General features: G+C 38.5%; 1 protein-coding gene across 3 annotated transcripts; it reads right to left on the bottom strand.

The window, feature by feature from the left end:
• Nucleotides 1–426: 426 nt before the first annotated feature.
• On the bottom strand, nucleotides 427–19,861 carry LOC136408529 (polycomb protein Scm-like). 3 transcript variants are annotated; one of them, XM_066389565.1, is made up of 6 exons: nucleotides 12,683–13,296; nucleotides 10,475–10,576; nucleotides 8,305–8,424; nucleotides 3,815–4,003; nucleotides 2,097–2,432; nucleotides 427–2,004 (listed from the first exon to the last, which is right to left on the bottom strand). In XM_066389565.1, the coding sequence occupies exons 1-6, from the start codon at nucleotides 13,037–13,039 to the stop codon at nucleotides 1,906–1,908; spliced, it is 1,203 nt and encodes a 400-aa protein (XP_066245662.1). In that variant the 5' UTR covers nucleotides 13,040–13,296; the 3' UTR covers nucleotides 427–1,905. The 3 variants fall into 3 exon arrangements, with proteins under 3 accessions (XP_066245662.1, XP_066245661.1, XP_066245660.1); XM_066389564.1 differs by lacking the exons at nucleotides 427–2,004; nucleotides 2,097–2,432; nucleotides 3,815–4,003; nucleotides 12,683–13,296 and adding exons at nucleotides 5,951–7,910; nucleotides 19,714–19,861 and having other exon boundaries at nucleotides 8,305–8,428; XM_066389563.1 differs by lacking the exons at nucleotides 427–2,004; nucleotides 2,097–2,432; nucleotides 3,815–4,003; nucleotides 12,683–13,296 and adding exons at nucleotides 5,951–7,910; nucleotides 19,714–19,861.
• Nucleotides 19,862–20,626: the final 765 nt, after the last annotated feature.

Below are 20,626 nucleotides of genomic sequence, written 5' to 3'. Positions count from 1 at the left end.
CCTGTCGAAGGCCAAAGACAAATTCAAATAGCGAGTGATAAACATTTGGCACTCCAATTATGAGAATTTTTGGCCAAGAAGTCAAGTAACTTAGATTTGGAAAATATTTGGTACCTATACGCATACGCCATATACCTACCCGAAAATCAAATATTTTTAAAATGAAATCATCCATGTTTAATTTATTTGCATAAAATTGTAGTGTAGGGGTTTTAAGCAGATTTCTTCAATTATACAATGCTTAGTGTGCATGCTCAGACCTAGATGGCGCCAGCCACCCAATTACAGTTTTCTTTAGATAGAAAAAGAACCATTTGGCTTAACAGTGCTAACATCTGGATTCTTGTTTTTGAGGAGAATTGGAAGTTATCCAAGAGGTACTTAGATTTGCCACAAAGATCTGTCCTTATATTGAATTATACGACATTATTTTTTGAAAATTTTATTCCTCCCTAGACGTTATAAAAAAAAAACAAACATTGCTTCCTATCAATCTGGCCTACAAATAAAAACAGAGCCATCATTACAAATCCATTTTATGGAAACTAAAAACAAAGTCTAAAACTTATGAATTTCGTTAAAATAGTGGTCAGATAAGATTTTCTGTAGTCAGTTTTCTGTGAATCTGAAATTAATAAATGGTCAAAGAACATGCTCGTTTCAATGCACTTCTCGTAACATATTGTCCATTTAACGTACAACATTATGTAAAAATAGAGGCGGCATGCCTCCACTTTGGTTTTTGTTTAGAAATTTTACAACTATTCCCTATTGCGTATCATGTATGTAACAATGGAGAAATAATAATAAATATGCTCTGCTTATGCGCTAGGGGAAGTGGTACTAAAATTTATTACATCTAAAAAATACTAATGGCTTCCGTTTCCAAAATTACCAACTCCTACCTATTCCTGTGAATCGAAACTTTGTACTTCATCCGTGACCTAAATTGGTAATCTTAAATACGCAAGCTTTAACCCTACGGTGTCGCGCCTTGTTACACACTGTTAAAACAACTCAAAATGAAAGGCATAAAAAATTGAAAAGGAAAATCAAAAGTAATACTAACTAATTTTAATTACAAGACCGATACCTAATAAGGAATACCTTGAAAGGGCAGTAACGTGCAACAAACAGAATAAATAAAACAATAAAAAGTGTAAAGAGTGCGACCGCCGGAAGGTTAAATAAATATCGAACAATGAACTAAACACTGTGACGCGCGAAAGGAAATTTTCGGGAGTATGTCGGAAAACGTAGGTTGAAACGGAACTAAAGAGATGAAATCTATGGTTTTGCTCGCGATCAAAACTCTCGACAGACATGTGCGAATAGACTGTACAAAAAAACAATGGTAGTATGGTATGGTTCATTGCGTGGTGCCTGCCACAACAGCCTAAAATCAAGCTTTAGTATCTTTTCGATAAAGGCCAATAGAACTTTATTCCAGCTACTAAAGTTTGCTTACAGTGAGCCACACAATGCGAAGTCATGTCGCTGAAACCCTTTATATAATAAGAGATTAAATCTACGAATCACTATAATTTAGAATGGAGCAAAGAAACAACATCTATACATCAATCTGAACGTTTTTAAGAGCTCCTGCACGCGTCTTCCACCACTCTATCAGTCGATAACAGTTCCCAATTTCGGCTAGTCAACTGGCCCGAATATTGGGACTGCTATAAGTACACACTGAACGGGTAAAAAACAAAATTACATTAAAGAACAAATTTACGGGATTAACTATATACAGAAGTGGAACCGGACGCCGAGCGCCGCGCCGCCGAACGGACTACAAGTGCTGCAAATTAAATTAAAACAAACACGCGGACACGACCTTCGGCGGACGGCCGAAACCTGAGGGAATGAGAAGGCGAACGATTAGAGCGAGACGGTGCGAGTTTAATCGTCATCTTCGTCATCTAGTTCCTCCTCCTCTTCCGGCTCCTCTTCGGCTTTTGGAGCGGCCGGATTGTTCTTCTTTTTGTACGCTGTCATTTCCTGAAATCAAAAATATTATTTAAAATGTAAGAATTACTCAGCACCTTCAAAGCGCACATTGGCATGGTATTATAACTAAAACCCAAACTGACCTTCTCATATCTGGCTTTATCTTTATCGGCGAGAGCTTCATATTTGCTTCGAGACTGGGGATCAGCGTCAGCCCACCTTCTACCTAACTCCTTAGCGATGTCTCCTACGCCGTATTCGGGGTTCTGAGCCTTCACTTTGGAGCGTTCGTCATTGCTGAACCAGAAGAAGGCAGACAGGGACCTCTTGGGCGCGTTGGGATCCTTAGGCTGCTTTCGCTTCTTGCCCCTCTGCTTCTCGCCCTTAGGGGGTGTGTAGTTCTGCATTTCAGAGTCGTAGCGCTTCTTGTCCTTCTCAGCCATTTCGTGGAATCGTTTCTTCTCCTTGTCGGACATGGTCTGTAAAACACAAAAATTATATTGAAAATGTCGTCTGTTCAGGTTAGCACAGAATAGATGAACTTTTAGTACCGCGCCAGTTCCTAACTGCCAAATAAGTTCTGTCGTGAGGGACACGCGACACGACTGAACAGTTAAGCAGTATAAAAAATTTGCTCTGCGAAAACACTTACTTAAATTCCTGAGTTCCGTTATAGTTTTAAATTATAATTAGTTTTTAATTAAAAAAGTGAGACGCTCCTACAAACATGCAATACATAATAACAGTAGTTTTTTCTTCCTTATCGACGACCAGTCTATATTTGACCTATGGGAACTACCTCTTAGATACAGAGAACCGTTTTTGAATTTAAATTTGCTAATAATTGTTCGACCTGGTTATTAGACAAAATTCAAATTTAACCTTCGATATCGGAAAAAAAGAATGGAAACATTTGAAATTCACCCACTACATCTTTGTAGCTCTTAAAAAGGCAGTAAACTATTGCCGAAAACTTGTTCGCTATATTGGCTCTTACTTTATTTGGGACAGTCTGTACGCGTGACAGTATGTACAGTGCCAAATTCTCTACGGCCCATTGCTTAACCCAATAACGAAATTAAATTGAATTATAATACAAAGTTTGCTGATGTCGTCCCAGAACGGTTTAAAAATCCTTCCGGACACGTTGCGACTCGAACTGAACAATATGTTTGGCTAGAAGAGTTCTTGAACCGTTTCGGTTTTCTAGTAGATTGAACCAAGCCTACGATCGACTAACAGGAGTTCAAATTCCCATGTTTTAATTTTCGAAAATCTACTACTGTCTTGTATCATTCGATACGTTTTGTATGTTCCTTACCTAACAGCCCTACATCTTTCTACCTAACTACCTATCTGCCAACTAATAAGTAACATTTCGATTCTTTCACACATTCTGATGTTATATATAGTCATAAACTTGACCTTAAATTTCGTTTATAACTTTTCAATGTTGTTCAAGGTATTACTCATATTAGCACTCACAAAAAAGGTACAAAAACCTGTCTCGTATATAAAATAAATTAAAAACCAACAGGAACACACGCCATTCGGTTTTCTCCCCGCGTAATTAATGGTCTCTCGCTGACAGACAGAGTTTTTGCATCGTCCACAAGTTAAATGGTGCGGAAAGCTCCATACAAAATGACAAATAACAAAGATATCGAAAGAGTTTTCCACTTCTTTTTGCTTTAAATTTCTGCTGAAAGTTCACAAATCGAGGACCAAAAATACATTATGCGGTGACTGTGTCGAATCTTCTGCCGAATACATCTTCGAATACCGAGCGGTCTTGAGAGCGTTTAGAATCGAATTTTTTAAGGTCAAAACATTTATTTCGCTATCAAAATGAATTTCTTACCTTCCACCTTTCGGCGCACTTCTTGGAAAATTCAGCGAAAACGACGTTTTCCTCGGGATGTTTCTTCTTGTGCTCCTCGCGGCACGTCTGCACGAAGAACGCGTAGGCCGTCATGCGGCCCCTGGGCTTGGCGTCGGCCTTCTTGGGCATTCTTCCTTTCGTTTGAGAAATTTGAGTGTGCTGTAAAACCTTTAAGGAGAAAAGAAGATCATCCGTTAGAGAATTTCTTTCTACAGGACAAAAAAAACTCAGTCAGTTATTCAAAGAGATATCGCTATTTTGTCAAGAATTGGTACAGAAATTAGGCAATTTCAAAGTCTCTCTTTGAACGAAATACTGTGTAACTTTCCAAAACCGACCAATAATGGAAATTTTAAAACGAACCATATGAACCGAGGTAAATTTTCTTCACCGAGATAAACTTTATGCATTACAAAACTAATTCACTGTCTACGTGGTAGAACTTCAACGCTTTAACTTTGACACCAAATCGCAAACCTTCAACGTAGGTTCCAGTTCCCACATAATCCCACATCATTTGTCAACATATCCAAATTTAACAATAAGAAGGCTTCGCCGTCAATTTCGCACTTCCTGAAGAGCCCTGCGTGCAGGCCCAAATTCTCTATGCCCCGTTCTTGAACGGAAACTCCCCAGATTCATCTTCGAAGGTCCCGTGACTGCAGTTCGGCTTATAGCAGGAGCTCTGGGGGGTTGCTTAACTTCGCACAAAGGAAAAACTTTCAAAGGTTTTTGTAAGTTGCACAGGTCCGGGAAGTACTAGCTCTATGGAGTTTATCAATTCAGCAGTATTATCCACTTTCAGTAATACTAAAGTCTGATCAAATTCTCCGTTGAAGCTCATATCAATATGGTCCCCGGTGCGCGGCTGAAGTCCAATTGATTACGTCACAATACACAAAATGTCAGATTAACTGAAGAACGGGGCAACGTTGGGCCACCTTGAAGAATGAGCGATATCGCATTGACCCCAATACGATTGGTTGCAAATCAGCTTGCATCCGACTAATTACAACACTTATGCTTGACACGTGATCGGTGCCCGTCAGTTGTACATAGAAGTTTTCAATTTTGGACTGAAGTGCAAATACCACTTAAGAGTAGTGAGTTTTAAATTTGAGGCAGAAATGTTATACATGTCTTCGCGGTGAAACGGAAAATTCGTGTAGCTAACTGCTAATAGACTTGTTCGTTAACTAATTATTTCGGACACGACGATCTGGATCTAATTGACTTCCCGAAACTGATTTTCAACCAATCGAATTTGCTGGCTACCATTTCTAGTGTCAGCTTAAGTCACCCTTTCTGCTCTAAGTGGATTAAACCGAAGTCAGAAATTGAAAACTCGTACATCAAAAGAAGTGACACCCTGAGCGCATGTCAAGCACTTGTCAATGTTCTGTCGACGGAAAATGCATATTATTCATAATATGCTTTTTATTGTAATTGTGGTTACATCATTCCGATTTCATTAAACGGCAAGAGATAGAGTTGGTTAGTACATCGAAGGCAAAGGAGCACATTTTTTAGCCCTTGAAGTAGGGCATTGTGAACCAGAAAAATGCACAACTTTTTGCCTTCGTTTATTTATCTCTTAGCCTTTTCGAAATCCCAATGATGTGACTCGTATTTGAATCTCCATATACAATCTGTGAGGATGTGTACGTTGTCCATATCTGTAACCTTCTCGAAAATGGAATTACCTCACATAAAACTAAGTGCAGTTTGGGAAACGTAGCAGTGCAGTTGTACAATAAATTCTCATATACGTCATATGCATATGAACATCAATAGCGTATGTATTCTTGACTAAGACCCGAACTAAATACTTTTCTTACGAACGGTAGGTAGTGCCATCCACAGTAACTACATTAACTAACGAACTGACAAAGGAAACCTGAATAGCACATATTCCAATCTCATAAATCATTCCTGGCACATACACGAGAATGCCAAAAAATCTCATCAATTTGAACGCTTTGAGAGACTTATTGATAATTAGAGAATTTGCATTTGTCTAAAAGTAATTGATTTCAGCCCGTCACACGTCTGTCCATAAAATACAGTGCAACTTTCCAAAACGGAATAATAATGGAAATTTTAAAACAAACCAAATGAACCGAAATATACTTTATTCACTGAGATAAACTCTATACATTACAAAGCTAATTTACTCTCTCACTCTCTCTTTCTCTCACTCTCTACGTTGCGAATCTCCGCCCCTTCAACCGTGACACCAAATTGCAAATTTTCAATGCGGGGCCCAACTTGAGCCCCATGTATTTCATCATCATATCCGAATTTAATAACAAGAAGGCTTTGCCGTCAATCTCATGCTTCCGAAAGAGTTCCGCGTGCACCCCCAAATGTGGGTCTGTGGCCTCTATGAACTGAATAACCTCCTCTATGCCCCATTCTTGAATGGGAACTTTCCCCAAGTTGATATTCGCAGCAGGAGGAGAGGTTAACGAACTCGAAGAGCCAGCAAATGTAGTTGAGGTGGCAGGTTCTTGTTCCGGAGCTTTCCGTTTTACTGCAGGAGCCCTGGGAGTTTCCTTAATTTCACACGAGGAACAAGCCTTTGAAGATTCTTCTAGAGCCCATAAATTCGGACAGCACTGCAATGTCTGACTCACTTGTTGCAGCATATTCTCTAAATCGTAAACAGTATTCACTTTCGGTAATTGTAAAGTCTGAATGTCTCCTTTGAAATTAATATCAATATCGTCTCCCGTTAGCGTCTGAAGTTTACTCATGACTACGTCAGGTTGGCTGGAAGCTGTTAGCAGTTGCTCTAGGAACTTCTTTTGCAATGTCAACATTGAAACGTCATCCAAACTTACTGGTAACAATGCCGTGTTTATCAATGTACCCCCGTTGCAATTTCTGTGAAAATATATAAACGTTGCTGGGAGTGAGGAGGCTGAAGTGTCCGCCTCCGATTGCACTACATCAGAAACCGAAGAACTGACTGTGGTTGTGGGTATAAAAGGGGCGAAAGCAGGCTTGAAACTGAACCTGCTGATTCCAGTATTGTTTTTTTGCCCTGGTGGCTGTAGAGGATGACCGGATTTTGCGCACCAGCCAACAGGAAAAATGTCCCGACTATCATATCTGCACCAATAATCAAAAGCTCCTTTCCAACCGTCGAAGGTAACATGAATTTGATCTTTTTTGATCGCCCCTACGGTTGCGCAGCAAATTAAATGGGGGTTTTTCTTGTCAACAGCCTCTAATTTCTGCCCCACTTGGAATAAGTTTGACTTTGGCCCCGGAAGTTCCCTCTGGAATACCTTGGAGGGGGCCATTTCAGCCCCATTTAGGGTTTTCAATAGAAACATGGGCCAAGAACTGGCGTTCATGCGGAATCCCAAAGGCGGTTGCAGCATTCCTCCGGATTTCTCGCAATGGCCTATGGGGTGTATTTCGCTTGAATCCACTAAACGCCAAAAATCGTTTTTATTATCGCTCCCATCGAGTCTCAATCGCAGTCTCGGTCCTAAAGTGCTAATCACAGTACCTATGCACGTTGACGTGACATTTCTAGGGTCGATTGCCTCTAACTTCATGCCCACTTTAAAATCATTTAGTGGAGGACTGGAGCCCTGTCTGAAACAACTCAAAGGCGCAGCCTCGCTATTCGTTTCTTGCAGATAATCATCCCAATCGAAAGTCTGGAATGTTATCGGAGAACTGTCCATCGATGAAGACGGGCCTACGCCCCCTAATCTATTGCTGGCTTCCTTTTTTTGATGTTTATTCATGCAGAACGTCGAGCAATACTCCCGATTGTTGCCTCGTATCACATTATTGCACTGGATGCAGGTACTGCCTTTGACGTAGGCCTTCCTAAATTCTGCCAAGCAAGTTTCCGAGCAGAATTCCTTCTTGCCGTTTGTGGTCGGGAAAACGTACTTTAGAGGTAGTTTGACCTCGTTGCACCAGGTGCAAGAAACAGGCTTTTTAGGTGGCCGACCCGGTCCTCGAAACTTTGAACTCATCGAGCTGCCGGACATATTCGCCTGTGATCATATGACTCTGATTGGCATTCGGCCTGGTGCGACGGTCATCGAACCTAAAAAAAAGGTCTAAGTTCAGGTTAGTACAGTGTCGGTTATATGACAGAGATATTTTTCGAGCCGAGAGCTTTAACGAGATGGTGCAGAGTCGCTCAAAACTACTTAAGACTCAAGACGATTGACATTGAAATACAGAAGCTTGATTTTGAGCTGTAGTTTTGAGTCACTCCGTGTATATGCGCTCTCAACTTCAACTACCAAATCATCTCTGGCATAAACTAACATTATACTTGCCTACCTCGCAGGAACTTAGACCCAAAATCAAGCTTCCCAAACTTCGCGCACTAATGAAAACGTCTTCTTCGAGCGAGAGAAAAAATACATCCAAAACCGGAACTTTCAAATTTTGCCACTACCACACCGGAAAAAAGGAAAAGAATAATCAATTACCTGGTTGTAGTTTTGGAGATTAAGTTGTTGTTGCAACTGATGCGCCTGCTGTTGCAACTGAAATTGGCGAGCTTGAGCTTCCGCTATCGCTTGGTGGTGCTGCTGAAGAGCTTCTTGATGCTGCCTGCAAGATGATGCAACGTAAATTTCAAGCAACGGGATGAGAGACTAATTATTACATATTATTCTTCTTAAGACGTCCAAACGAAATTTTGTAAATAGGTGCCTATTTTCAAATTAAAATTTTTTTTTTAGTTACCTACAGTAGTAGCGCGCGTACGAACATCTAATTAAATGCGTGAAGAAAACCATGGTGCGCCAATGGTATCTTCGAAAATAAAAATCATTTTTGAACCAGTGGTGAATCAATAAAACTTGAACGCTCCCATCGCAACAATTCTGCAAAGGAGCGTGGTTCATTAGAACATTCTATTTTAAAATGATATCTGTGCAGTGTTTCCTGAAGTTCTTGTTTGATTAAAAACCACGGATGCATGCATGAAAAACCTTCGTAGATGCCAGTCAGATTAATCTTTTGTGGGTAATGACGTGGAGGTATGTTCCATGTATGCGTCTCAATATGGGGGGTCCAATCATGTATCAGACAGATCAATGTATCAGATTTTAAAGTGTAGAGATGCGGGGGTACACAGTGCTACTGTTTAGGCTAGTAAGGTTTGTCGACCATCAGAAAAGGGCAGGTTTGAGTACGTTTCATAGTATTTTCAATGTCATCAGACAGAATGATGATGATGATACTATCAATGTTTGTGAATATTCTTAAGGATATATATTTACAGATGAGTTTAATGACTTCTTTTCTGGGATTGCTTATTCAGTGGCGTGGGACGTCCTCGTTGGTTATAAGGATCCAGTCGAATTCGTCAAGCATGTCGTTGCCACTTTCTCATTTGGGGAGGCGTCCTTCAAAAGAGTAAAACCAAGCCAGCCGTAATATAGCTTTAACGTTACTTACGGTCGTTGCGAAACAGATCTTTAAAAAGGCAAATCTGTTTCCAATACTTTACTGCCAACCAAATGCAAATGGCGAAGTACACAGGTACTTTGAACATTAAGTATTCAAAAATAGTTTTAGAAAGTTTAAAAACATAGTCCCGAGTCCGATTTAGATTTTCAGCACCAATTTAGATAATGTTGAGTTGCCACCCTGATGGCCCAACATGCAAATACCGGAAGCCCGGAAACTATTTTTTTATTAATGCATTCAGCAAGCACCAGCGATTTTTAACTTTTCTGATGTTTTACTTGTATCGTATTTATGCAATACCTCCAGGAACCACTCACTCAATAAAACTATCTAAAACAACAATAACCCATAGTACATTATCTTAATGTGTGCTAGCCACCCTCACGTTTACTTTCAATGCATATTAAGGGAATCTAGGGTTGTAAAGTGTTAGGTCAAGAAAACCTATTTTATCTGCCTCAACATTTCTGGTCAATTTTAAACAGTGATAAAATACTTTACCTATCCGCATAGTTATTGTTGTTATCTGGTAAATTGTTAATTTAATTTTAATGTTTACGTGTCAACAGTCAACAGTCAAGAGTGACATATGTCACTCATTCTGTCAATATTGAAGTTGATGGTAAAATTCAACATTTTTAATACAATGAATATCTCTAGTCGCTCAAACCCTTTAGCTATTGCTAGTTACTTCTAATTAACCGGATCTCCTTTCCTTCGACTACCCATTGCAAAATAGACAAACACGAGCTGATGTATAATTTTATAACAAATTACTTTTCACATTAACGATTTGACCTAATTTTACGAACTGAATTTCATAACGAATTTAGACAAATAATGAATCGATTTCGTTTTAGATCGTAGATAAAGTTGAGAAGCTTAGATCGAAAGCCAGGTACCTTCGTGGCCTGCCTAATTTTCACAAACCCGCCCAGAACACACTCGGCGGGATTTTATTTTGTACGTTGGCAAAATGCTCATCTAGGTAGACCGTAAACTTTATAGGTCTAAAAAAGGGTTCATGAGCGGAATTTTAAACCGAATTCGACATGTGCTTAAGTCTCTAATAAGTGTTCAGCTGTGAAACGCGAAGGAAACACGTTGAAAACCCCACAAAAAAATCATTACCATAAAAGGAATGCCTACAATTTTACGTTCGAATAGAAAATATCATGTCACCTGCCTGTATTCCTCCTGCTGCTGCCTCTGTACAGCCTCCTGGTGCTGTCGATTCACTTCTTGCCTCTCAGCTTCTTCCTGTCTCGATTGAGTGTCCTGTTGCTGCAACAACAAACGTTTATTAGTATGAGAGTCAAATATCAAACCACTCTGAAACATTTTTATTTATATTCGACCTAAAAAAACCTTGTGAAACTCTGCTGTATTCGTCAAGAACATCTCTGCAAAAAGTCTTTTTTTCTCAAGTGCAAACCGCCAGTTTGGTGCGTTAATCGGCAACCAAGAAACCACCATACAACACTAACATAATAAATAAAACTTGGGTTCAAATAAGAAAAAGGGTCAAATTTCGATGGATTAGAGATGTAGGGTATTTTAAAGATGCCTAAGAAAGGTTAACTCATTGAAAGGGAAACTTTAAATTTTTTTGTTATCAATAATCACAAAATTGGAGTCATTTTATTTATTATTTATTGCACATTTAATAAGTTCTCAAATCTTAGAAATATCATTAATATATGCACATTTTACTTTAAACCCACTTTTCACAATCTCAACTATGGTAATAAATTAAGCTAGAAACATAGCTGGCACTATATTCACTGCATATTATCATATACTGCACCCTCCCTTAGTATGTGATAGTCTCCATTCACTTAGTAATATTAACATACATTAGAATGGTGAACATTGAGGAAAACTATCCGTCAGAATTTCCGACGATCTTAGAAGCAGCAATAGCATGCGTAAGGCGTTATACATATAGAACACACTCCTCAGATGGTCAACACCCTTTTCATGAACACTAAGTTCAAGATTTATTAGAAGGCAACCAAGTTAATGTCTGTTAGTGGTAATTAGGGTTGGGCGCAAAAGGTCTGAAGGCAGGAATTTTTAATTTACGCAACTTCAATCATTGGGCTCACGATAACTCACTTGGAACTCGCAATCTTCATTACCATCACCCGATATTCGGTTAATGTGTGGTTAGGATTGACAGGAAACTGTTTATTTCAGCCCTGTTTTGTTCGAAATACACTGAGGTCACATAGTTTTCTAAATATTTTAAAATTTAAGTTTAACCTTTGTTTGCAAAATATCTATTAGTAAACCGGCGAGCAAGATTTCGATTGGATGAATGCCCAGCTCATAGTCGTATGCGACTGAATGAAAATTGTGCGGGTAGGTGGATTGGCGCGAAGGTCCCATAAGACGACCTCCTGGCAGCGTGGATCTAACACATCTCGATTTTTATTTGCGGTTCCTTAAAATCTAAAGTATATTCTCAACTTATCGACTCCAGAGAGGAATTTATAATGAAAATACGAGTTTGTCAATGCATGCGAAGAAATCTAAAAAAATTGTGCGTGTATGAAGTCGAAGTAGATTCGAATACAGAAGAAGAGAGGGATTTTGACCAGGTTATGTAATAGCAATATCAAATAAAGTAATATTATTTTGATTTTTATTATTATTGTTTTGTTTGGTTGTGATCTGCTGTAAAATAATGCTTTAAACATCCATACAATTAAACAGCAGTTTCGTAACTGCAAAGAAAATACTAAATAGTTTTCTTTACTGCAACAAACTGTGTAGTTCGGAGGGGTTTCTCCGGTATTTTAGTTAATTGTTAACTTACAAGAGAGTTACATCTAAGAGGAGGATGAGACTAAGAAAAAGCCGTATTAAATACTTATAATTTAATTGCCATTTCAAAGCGAAGCGTACTCTTTGATAATAAATTTTGTGCTCTTTCACATGGAGTAGCTAATTTTTTGCTATGTGAAATGAAAGAATCGCAATTTTAGTAAACATGGATACATTTTTTCTCCTTCACATTACGTTTTGTGTTTTCACTTTGTGCAGAATTTAACCTGGGCAAAAAAAGCAGTAAAAAAGCTACCCAAAAATCTCAGTGTACTTTATTATACTAGTTATTTTCAGAATTTAAAAAGCAGAACCGAAACGAATGCGGGTCTGACTGTTTTTCCGCATCGTCGCGATACATCATTTCAGAAGTGGCCTGGGGCCATTCAGTTGGGATCAAGATCCGCGGTGGTTCGCCGAGTTGCCCCAGGCAGCAAACAGGTAGGAGGATTATAAAAGTTTTCAGCGGCCCCACGGTCATTATTAAACCTAGTACTCATAAGACTGACCACTCGTAGGGATAAAAATTAAGAAGACAAAAAATTGATCACCGATGCCTACCAAATGATGTTCCTGTTGGTCAGACATATTTTGCAACCCTTGCAAACCGGTGTTTTGCATGTCCTGCTGGAAATTCCACCACTGACCCTGCTGCTGCTGCTGCTGTTGTTGTGGCTGTGGTTGTTGGGTATAATTAGCGTTGAACTGATTAGATTCCGCATTGGAATTTGAGGTGTTCGTAGAGTCGAAGGAGTTGGCTAATTTGTAACTAAACATTTGACTCTGAGGAGTTTGACTTGAAGAACTAATGGCTGTCTCTACTAAATTTTGCTGGTGCTGCATCTGCTGGAGCAGCTGTTGCTGGTCGGCGTTGTTCCACCACATATTACCCTCCCAGGCGCCCCTGTTATCCGACATGGCGGACGGCGAAAGAACAGGCGAAAGGGCTTTTCAGCGCGCACAATCACTATACAACATGAGGAAGGCACTGAATGACACAGAATAGAGATAAGCGAGACACAACCACGTGGCGTAGCCCAAGCACTACGTTAAATTATCGGCGTTAAAACGTTAAATAACCGCTCACTTTTACGGGCAATTTTTCCGCGTTCAAGAGCACAGAACATATTTCGGAAAGGCGAACTGGTGCACGCGGCAAAAATGTTGGGACTGAATGGCGGCAACAGCGCGCGTGAACGGGGCCCAGTGATGTCGACTCAAGTGGCCTGCGCAAGAGATTCTGTGAGCCGGTTATGGGCCCCCCGCGGCCCCTCCCAACCCGAACAACGGTCAATAAGAAGGTTGCAGGAAGGGCGGCGTTGTCGCCTTGGGTCAAATTTCTATGCTGTACCAGATAACTTCTCACCTATTTTCAAGGCGCTCACCAGAAGCGAAAAAACGAACTTTTTTTTTGTTAACTAGAGAATGAGCTGGCTCAACAACAGAAAACGAAAAGATCAGAACCGGCGACCTTGACCGCACTTAAACTCATTTGCAATTATGTAGATCTACGTTACGTTTTTTGAAAGGACCTATAATAATTTATGGGAATTTGAACTTAAGAAGGCAAAATTAATATTCCTCAAGTGCAGAAGAAAAAGGGGCAAGAAACCGGGGGGAAATTTATGGCAACGCTGAACGCCACGTTCAATCCAGGCCACTGAAAAGCCAGCAGGGGGAGCGTTGCTCAATTAAACAGCTCGTTAATAATCCGCGGGGCTGCCTTGTTTCTAGTCATATATTAAAATATTTTTACGCATACGTCATTACCAATAAAAATACCTTTAGGTGGCCAAAAAACTCTCAGAGCCGTAGAAATGCGGGAACGACAAGCAACTAATTCTTCATTTTTCCAACGTAACAATGTTTGAGAATTCTAATTAATGGAGAAAACATTTTCATTTTTATCGAATCCCATAAACCTAAGATTTCAATCGCGGCCCCGTGAAAAGAGCAAGGACTGCACTTTTATGTAGGGAAACGCCGGGTTCCTCGTCTAGAACCGTACTCTATGTGATCTACCTTAAAAAATCCATATAATTAACGCACATTGGTACTGAGCGTTTGAACCACTACTGAACTCCGAACAATGAAGTTCGGAGTTCCTACGGTAGGCATTTTGAATTTGATTTTTTAAAAGAAACCCCGATACGAAACATCGCCATTTTGTCAATTCGCTGATCGCTCAAAATTTCCTTCCTTATCCAGATCTGTAATCTATCAGCCTGCTCAGCTCGACCTGCGTGCAATCCCAATGCAAAAACGAGCGTAGTTGCACATAAATTCGCACCTCATGCGCAATGACAGACTTCGAAGCTAAAATTCGTTCGTCAACCACGACCGGCGCATCTTTTGATACTATCGGATCTAAGATTAGTCGATTAATAGTATTCATCGAACGAATTCAAATTCGCTCTTTGGAGGTCGACGATGGTTAGCCCTTCGCAGTGAATGTGGACCTCAACCAACCACTTCTCAAAACGCTAATTTGGATGAGGCACACGGCGATGTGCATGTGTGCAAGCAGGTTTACGATTCCTACGGGTGTGTTCAAATTCAGTGATTTATTCGGCGTTCGGTTCCTTTACGGTGAAATGTTCAGGTCTGTAGGAAGCTTAAAGATAATTTGAAACATTGCGATGTTCACGAGATTATACGAATAAGTCAAGTGTTTATAAAATAAATAACAAATGCGTTCGACACAGATTTAGATTGTTGACAAATTCAGATAGATAAATATTGGGTTCGCCGTATTTCTAAGAAACTGTGTTTGTTTTCGACCTTTTATTATTATACGAATTGTGACTTGCGTTATAAAAAAAATCATTTATAATACACGTTGTAGTACCCGTACCCGTTGGTATGTTGCAGACTAGACTCCTGCCGCCTCGCCTCGTCCGTAAAGAACCGTACCGTAACATGTCACATAGTGAAGTCCCTGATGATTCATTATGCAAAAGACTCTTACAGCATCTAGCATAACATGTAATTAATGAATAAATTGTAACTAAAAACTAATGTGCGAAGTGAGAGTAAACCTCTCTGAAGGCTGTAAGGGCCTTGGCGAGAACAAATCTGATACTTTTAACACATTACAACCACAATTCTATCACTTTTCGGCCCGCGTTCATTGAATTTTTTCCCCGACACTTTTCTCAGGAGTCTAGTCCGTTCTCGTCCACTTGAATTCTGAAACACCCTGTACATCGACCTGATCTAATATTTCCGATTGTTTTTCGCTGGCTACTGCCTGTATAACGGAAATAATCGGGGGAGCATTGTCTCCAGTTTTTGCCGAAGTTCGGAAGTTCCCCACTTACAACACTACTAGAAAAAGTGGTCTAATGTAGTCAGCAAAACTGCACCTATCCGCATGACAATCTGATATTAGCTGCAGGGTAACTAAATGTATATTGCACATATGCTCGAGGCTTAGAAAAATCCTCCTAACGAAGAAATATGGTCAAAAATACACATTTTTCTGCCCAAGTTCCGCTTTTTGTTTGTAGGAGTGCCATGCGTGCGCGCTTATTCGTCGTAACGATACTTAAAATGGATTTCATTCAATTGAAGAAAAGCTTGATATGCCACTTAACTATGATGAACAGTTCAAAGAGCTAATAATTACAAATGATTACGTAGAAGCAAGAAGATGCTTTCTGGATTGTTATCCAGCATAGCGATCTGGAATAATTATTGATTTTTGGAATACTGGCCCAGGGCTGTAAGTGCCTGAAGGTCTGCGAGTCCTGAGAGAAATAACTTGAAAGACCCGCCCTGTGGACACCCTCCTGAAATTTCTGGATGAAGTCTGACATGTTTGAAAACACCTCACATTAATGTTTTTGAAACGGAGTGAATGTTCGTTAAATCGGCAGAAACATTTAGTAAAATTATTTAAGTAGTTAAAAACCGAATTTTTCCCTAAATATCAAAACCCTGCATTTCGGAAACAAAGCGATTCCGGACATGAAGATGTTTATAAGAACTCTTTTCTTATTTTGACCCAAGGAATATCCCTTTAAATTTGCGCCGTACGTTTAGGAAACGCCCCGCATAACAAGCACAAAATGATATAGTAATAAAAATATAAATTCGCTGTTTGCGCACATGCCGCAAGCGAGTGCAGTAAGCGCAAAATGGGACTAATTCCCCCCCCTTTTTTTTTTAATTTGAGTAGAAGTACAGTTTGTTTAAGTTGTGTATGATGATTCTTTTTCTACGAATAAAACACAAACTTGTGAAAAATTAAAGCGATTTAGTACCTCAAAATCCCACCACAAAGCCGTCCCCAAAATTGCCGCCCAACTGATGTTTGTTTAGGCTCGTTGCCACTGACACCAGCATGTAGTAGTAGTAAATAAGCTTATTTCTTTAGCAGTACCCGCACCACATGTAGAAAATAAAAGTAATAATACAGAAATCGATGGCCCTGCGATAATATTTTCGAATCAGTGATAACGCAATATATGACAGTCACGGAAAAATGTATAGTGACATGAAAAGCCCTATCGGTAGTAATGATCTAAATTGAGTTGATCCCGACAAGTTTCTCAACCAACGAGATGAAACAACACAGCCAGACCATTTCCGAAATCCCTTAAGATGTCTTCAAGTGGAATTCGCATTATTAACTCGAGTGATTATTAAAAAAAAAAAACCGAAGAGGAGTTAAAATGTCAGAGGCATCTGTTACCTATTGCCAATTGAGATGTTTGGTGGTAAGTGGCAAATGGCAAATGAGGGCCTAATAAATGCCCTCAGCTTACGATTCATCGCCACTACTGCGAGGTTTTTTCAATGAATTAATGATGACGTATCGTGTGTAAGTTTTCATGCTATTCTTCTATGTGGCGTAAATGGTAGATTAAATACTAACATGAGACGCTTTGAAGGCCTGAATCCACCTAATTCTTACTTCCAACAATGATTCACGATGCAAATTGATTTGATATGGTATAAAATTCTTCCGAGGCTAAATTATCGGAAGAATTACAGATGTCCCAGGTGTTATGATTAGAACTTCAGGAATGGTTAGAAAAGGGCGTTTTAACGTAGGTCGTTCTAATCATAAAATTTATTTATTCTCTTTCAAAGCGTCTCAAACCAAATTATTATCTCCAGGACAATAGAAAATCAAATTTATCGTGAATTGGTAACAGATACAAAAAAAAACCATAAAGGACACTTTCAATCTACAATTAAATACTCCTTTTCATTATGATATTCCTTGCTATGTTTTTTTCGATACGTTTTTCTTTTTTGTATCAGATTATTAATACTCAATATCCAGAATTCCGCCACTTGTGAAGCTGATCACTAAATATTGCTTATTCTTGTGACATTTTTTGAGAGCATTTTATGCATCAAATTTAGTCTGAAACCGGAAATAAAAAAATTAAAAGAATAATTCTTATTCTAAGCTTTATCACTTTGTAAAACTGAAATTAAGAAAATTAAAACATCTTTATATGAGCAACCCACAATGTTTTCTTAATTATTCCTAAAATTCTAACCATAAAACCTGGGACACCCTGTATTTCTGAAAATAACAAATTGCAGCTTCTAAATTTTATGACTTCACAACACCTTCAGTATGCATCTTATAAAAGGAACATTATAGCATATGTCGAGAGACAGGAATTACTTTAAAACTTTAATCATATTCTTTCTGCAAAAGTAGTGTAATTTGACCAAATTTGTCCTTTATGAAAATGACAGTTTAGGGACATTTGACAGATGCAGGATGTCATTAACAAAAGTACATTATTCAATAATATTGTACTTCCAATAATTTTTCCTTGAATCTGACATTTTCATAGAAAAATTTAATTAAAAATACAAATATTTCGTATTTTTGTCTTTTTTAACTCTTCATATAAGCCCAGCAGTCCATGGATCAATATATAGCCCAACCCTTATATATCACAAAAATGTGTGACACGAGTATTGTTTAAGCAAAGAGATTGCTTTAATACCAGGTAGTACCACTCTCAAGTCTTGATAATTTTTACAATATAATAAATATTGTTAGGCAGCTATGCTGGCCAAAACCATTCTCATTTGACCTTATGCTCTATTAGCCCTATAACAAATTAATTTGTCAAATTGATTTTGTTGTGAAAGGAATACCTTTCTTATGGACCTCAAAATTGCGAGGGTTGGGTTTATATGAACCAAACTCAAAATTCGACAACTCTGAGCTTTCACGTCGCCCAACCATTGTTTGAGATTGCTCCAAAACAAAGACATGCCAATTGCAAGGGATGAAAATTTGCCATGCTAATTTTTGCAATTTGCAATGCAAATTATCAAAATGGATTCTATTAAATTAAATTAATTTATTACGTTAAGATTGCGCATTTCCCAAAATCTGTATGCCTTCTTAAGCTGGATGTATGATTTGTGCAACATGTCATAACGTTAAAATTTTATATAAATTCTAATTTGAAAATTGATGTCAAAATTGGCAGATGTCATGCCTTATGTTAACTTGCTGTGCTGCAAAATGCTAATAAAGTAATTGATATTGTTATTTTTGTTTTATGTTTGATGTGTATTTTGAGGTTATGTTTTGGAGCCTATGTTATCGAAAACATAAATCCAGCTTTAGTCTTAACAATAAAACCAAGTCAGTGAATTAAGAAAAAAAGAACCCGAAAATCACCAGATTGTTACCTAAAATTAAAAGTAAAACACAACAATCAATTGAAAAAAGAATTAAAAACTTCCAAGGAAAAAACAATCAAGTCCGCTATGTAATTACTGACGCCAAATTGTTACCAAAATGGAGACCTACTTCTAGGGATCCCAATATGGAGATCAATCCGACCATAAATCGTAAAACCAATAACCCAATCCGCCCTGCATTATCATTATAGCAAAAGTACCCCGTTTTCTATAAACATAAAAACAAACAATACATTCGTGAGGATTTGGCGGCAAAATTAAAACTTCCAGAACTATTCCACCAAACGCCCAAAAATCGTAAAAGGCGTCATTTTTGTCTACGTCATCAATTATGTGATTTTGCAAAATAGCTCATTAATCCCGAAGACGAGATAAAAATCAAAAACTAAATGAAAAACTAACCAGGTAATGTATTTTTCCATAAGAGATATACCCTATGCTGTACCGTATATGCCATAAGGAAAGCACAGCACAAGGCGACCGTTCTGTGCAAATGGAGTCGTATATACGCCGTGTATAGCCGACCATATGAACAAAGCCGAACCAAAAACTATTATTTTCTCGGCTTGCTAAGGAAACATCGCTATGAAATTACACAAAAAAATTACCTGATAAATTAGAAAGCGAAATATAAATTCAGAACGTCATAGAACACTCCGAAACAGTATAAAAAAATTAAACGACTTCACTATCAGCAACCCAATGCTTTTCTTATGGCAGCCATTTGCCTAGCGTTTATATGGAAGGTATACGGGTAAACTCGAGAGCTAATATTACTCGCTAAAATGCTTATTACCAGTAACAAATCTTTGACGGCATTAATAAGTGATAAGAAATATTAGCTCTGAGGGATTAATTATACACTGACAAATTTTACAATCACAAATAAAAATAATTCTTACCTTCCGATGCTTCCAAACTCAACTGTACGCACGCTTGCTTCGTAAACGCGGTCCCACGCCAATTTGGATGCGAAGTCGAAAGCCGACAGCACTCTGCTTAGGCAGCCCTTCTATTGGTCCAATTCGAATCCACCGCCCGAAATCGACCATTAGAAGGACTCGGCTAAATTCGTGGCCTTTCTTTTTTTGCCGTCCAATAAAATCGCTTGTTGCCACACAAGAACAAGGGGTTTATTTGATTAGCGGGAAAAATAATCGTTACGTGAATACTTGAAACTAAAGGAAAGATGAAAGATCTTGCTTCGTTGAATTGTCGAAAATGTAGGCAAAATGAATTGAGGATATCGGCTTGAAAGATGAGACAATTGTGGTCAATTTCTTCATACATTTATTGCCAGTTCTGTTACAACATGACAAAAAACCAATTCTGGGTCATTGGAAATATTAAACCAATTAATATAACAAATGCCAAAGATTTCTTAGATTTTTAACCCTACTCTTACATCAAATTCGATTATTTTTTCTATTTGTTATTAATACAGATCCGAATAATTGATGCCAGCATTTTTTACACAAAATCTTTTTTTTACATTTTCTTCATTATTACCTATCGGCAGATAGCACTATTATTAGCACTCCTAGCAGTGTCATGAGGCTCTAGGTGTTCTGAATTAACATAAGAAAATACTCAGTGTTATGTTAAGCAGTCGTCAGACGTCACGTAGTGACCTATATTTTACAGACAGTGAAGAAAAGAGGCAACAGTGCGTTGCCGTAAACCCGTTCTTAATGGAAGTACTATAAATGATTAGAACAACCATGTAAACTTGCACTTCAAACAATCCTTCATGTTGCTTCTAGACATATTAAATGCCCACATTATCGAAAATCTTTCCCAGGATGTTTGGCTTCT

This window comes from Euwallacea similis, chromosome 4, assembly GCF_039881205.1.
Source record: "Euwallacea similis isolate ESF13 chromosome 4, ESF131.1, whole genome shotgun sequence".
Lineage (NCBI taxonomy): Eukaryota > Metazoa > Arthropoda > Insecta > Coleoptera > Curculionidae > Euwallacea > Euwallacea similis.
This window is presented reverse-complemented; position numbering and strand designations above follow the sequence as displayed.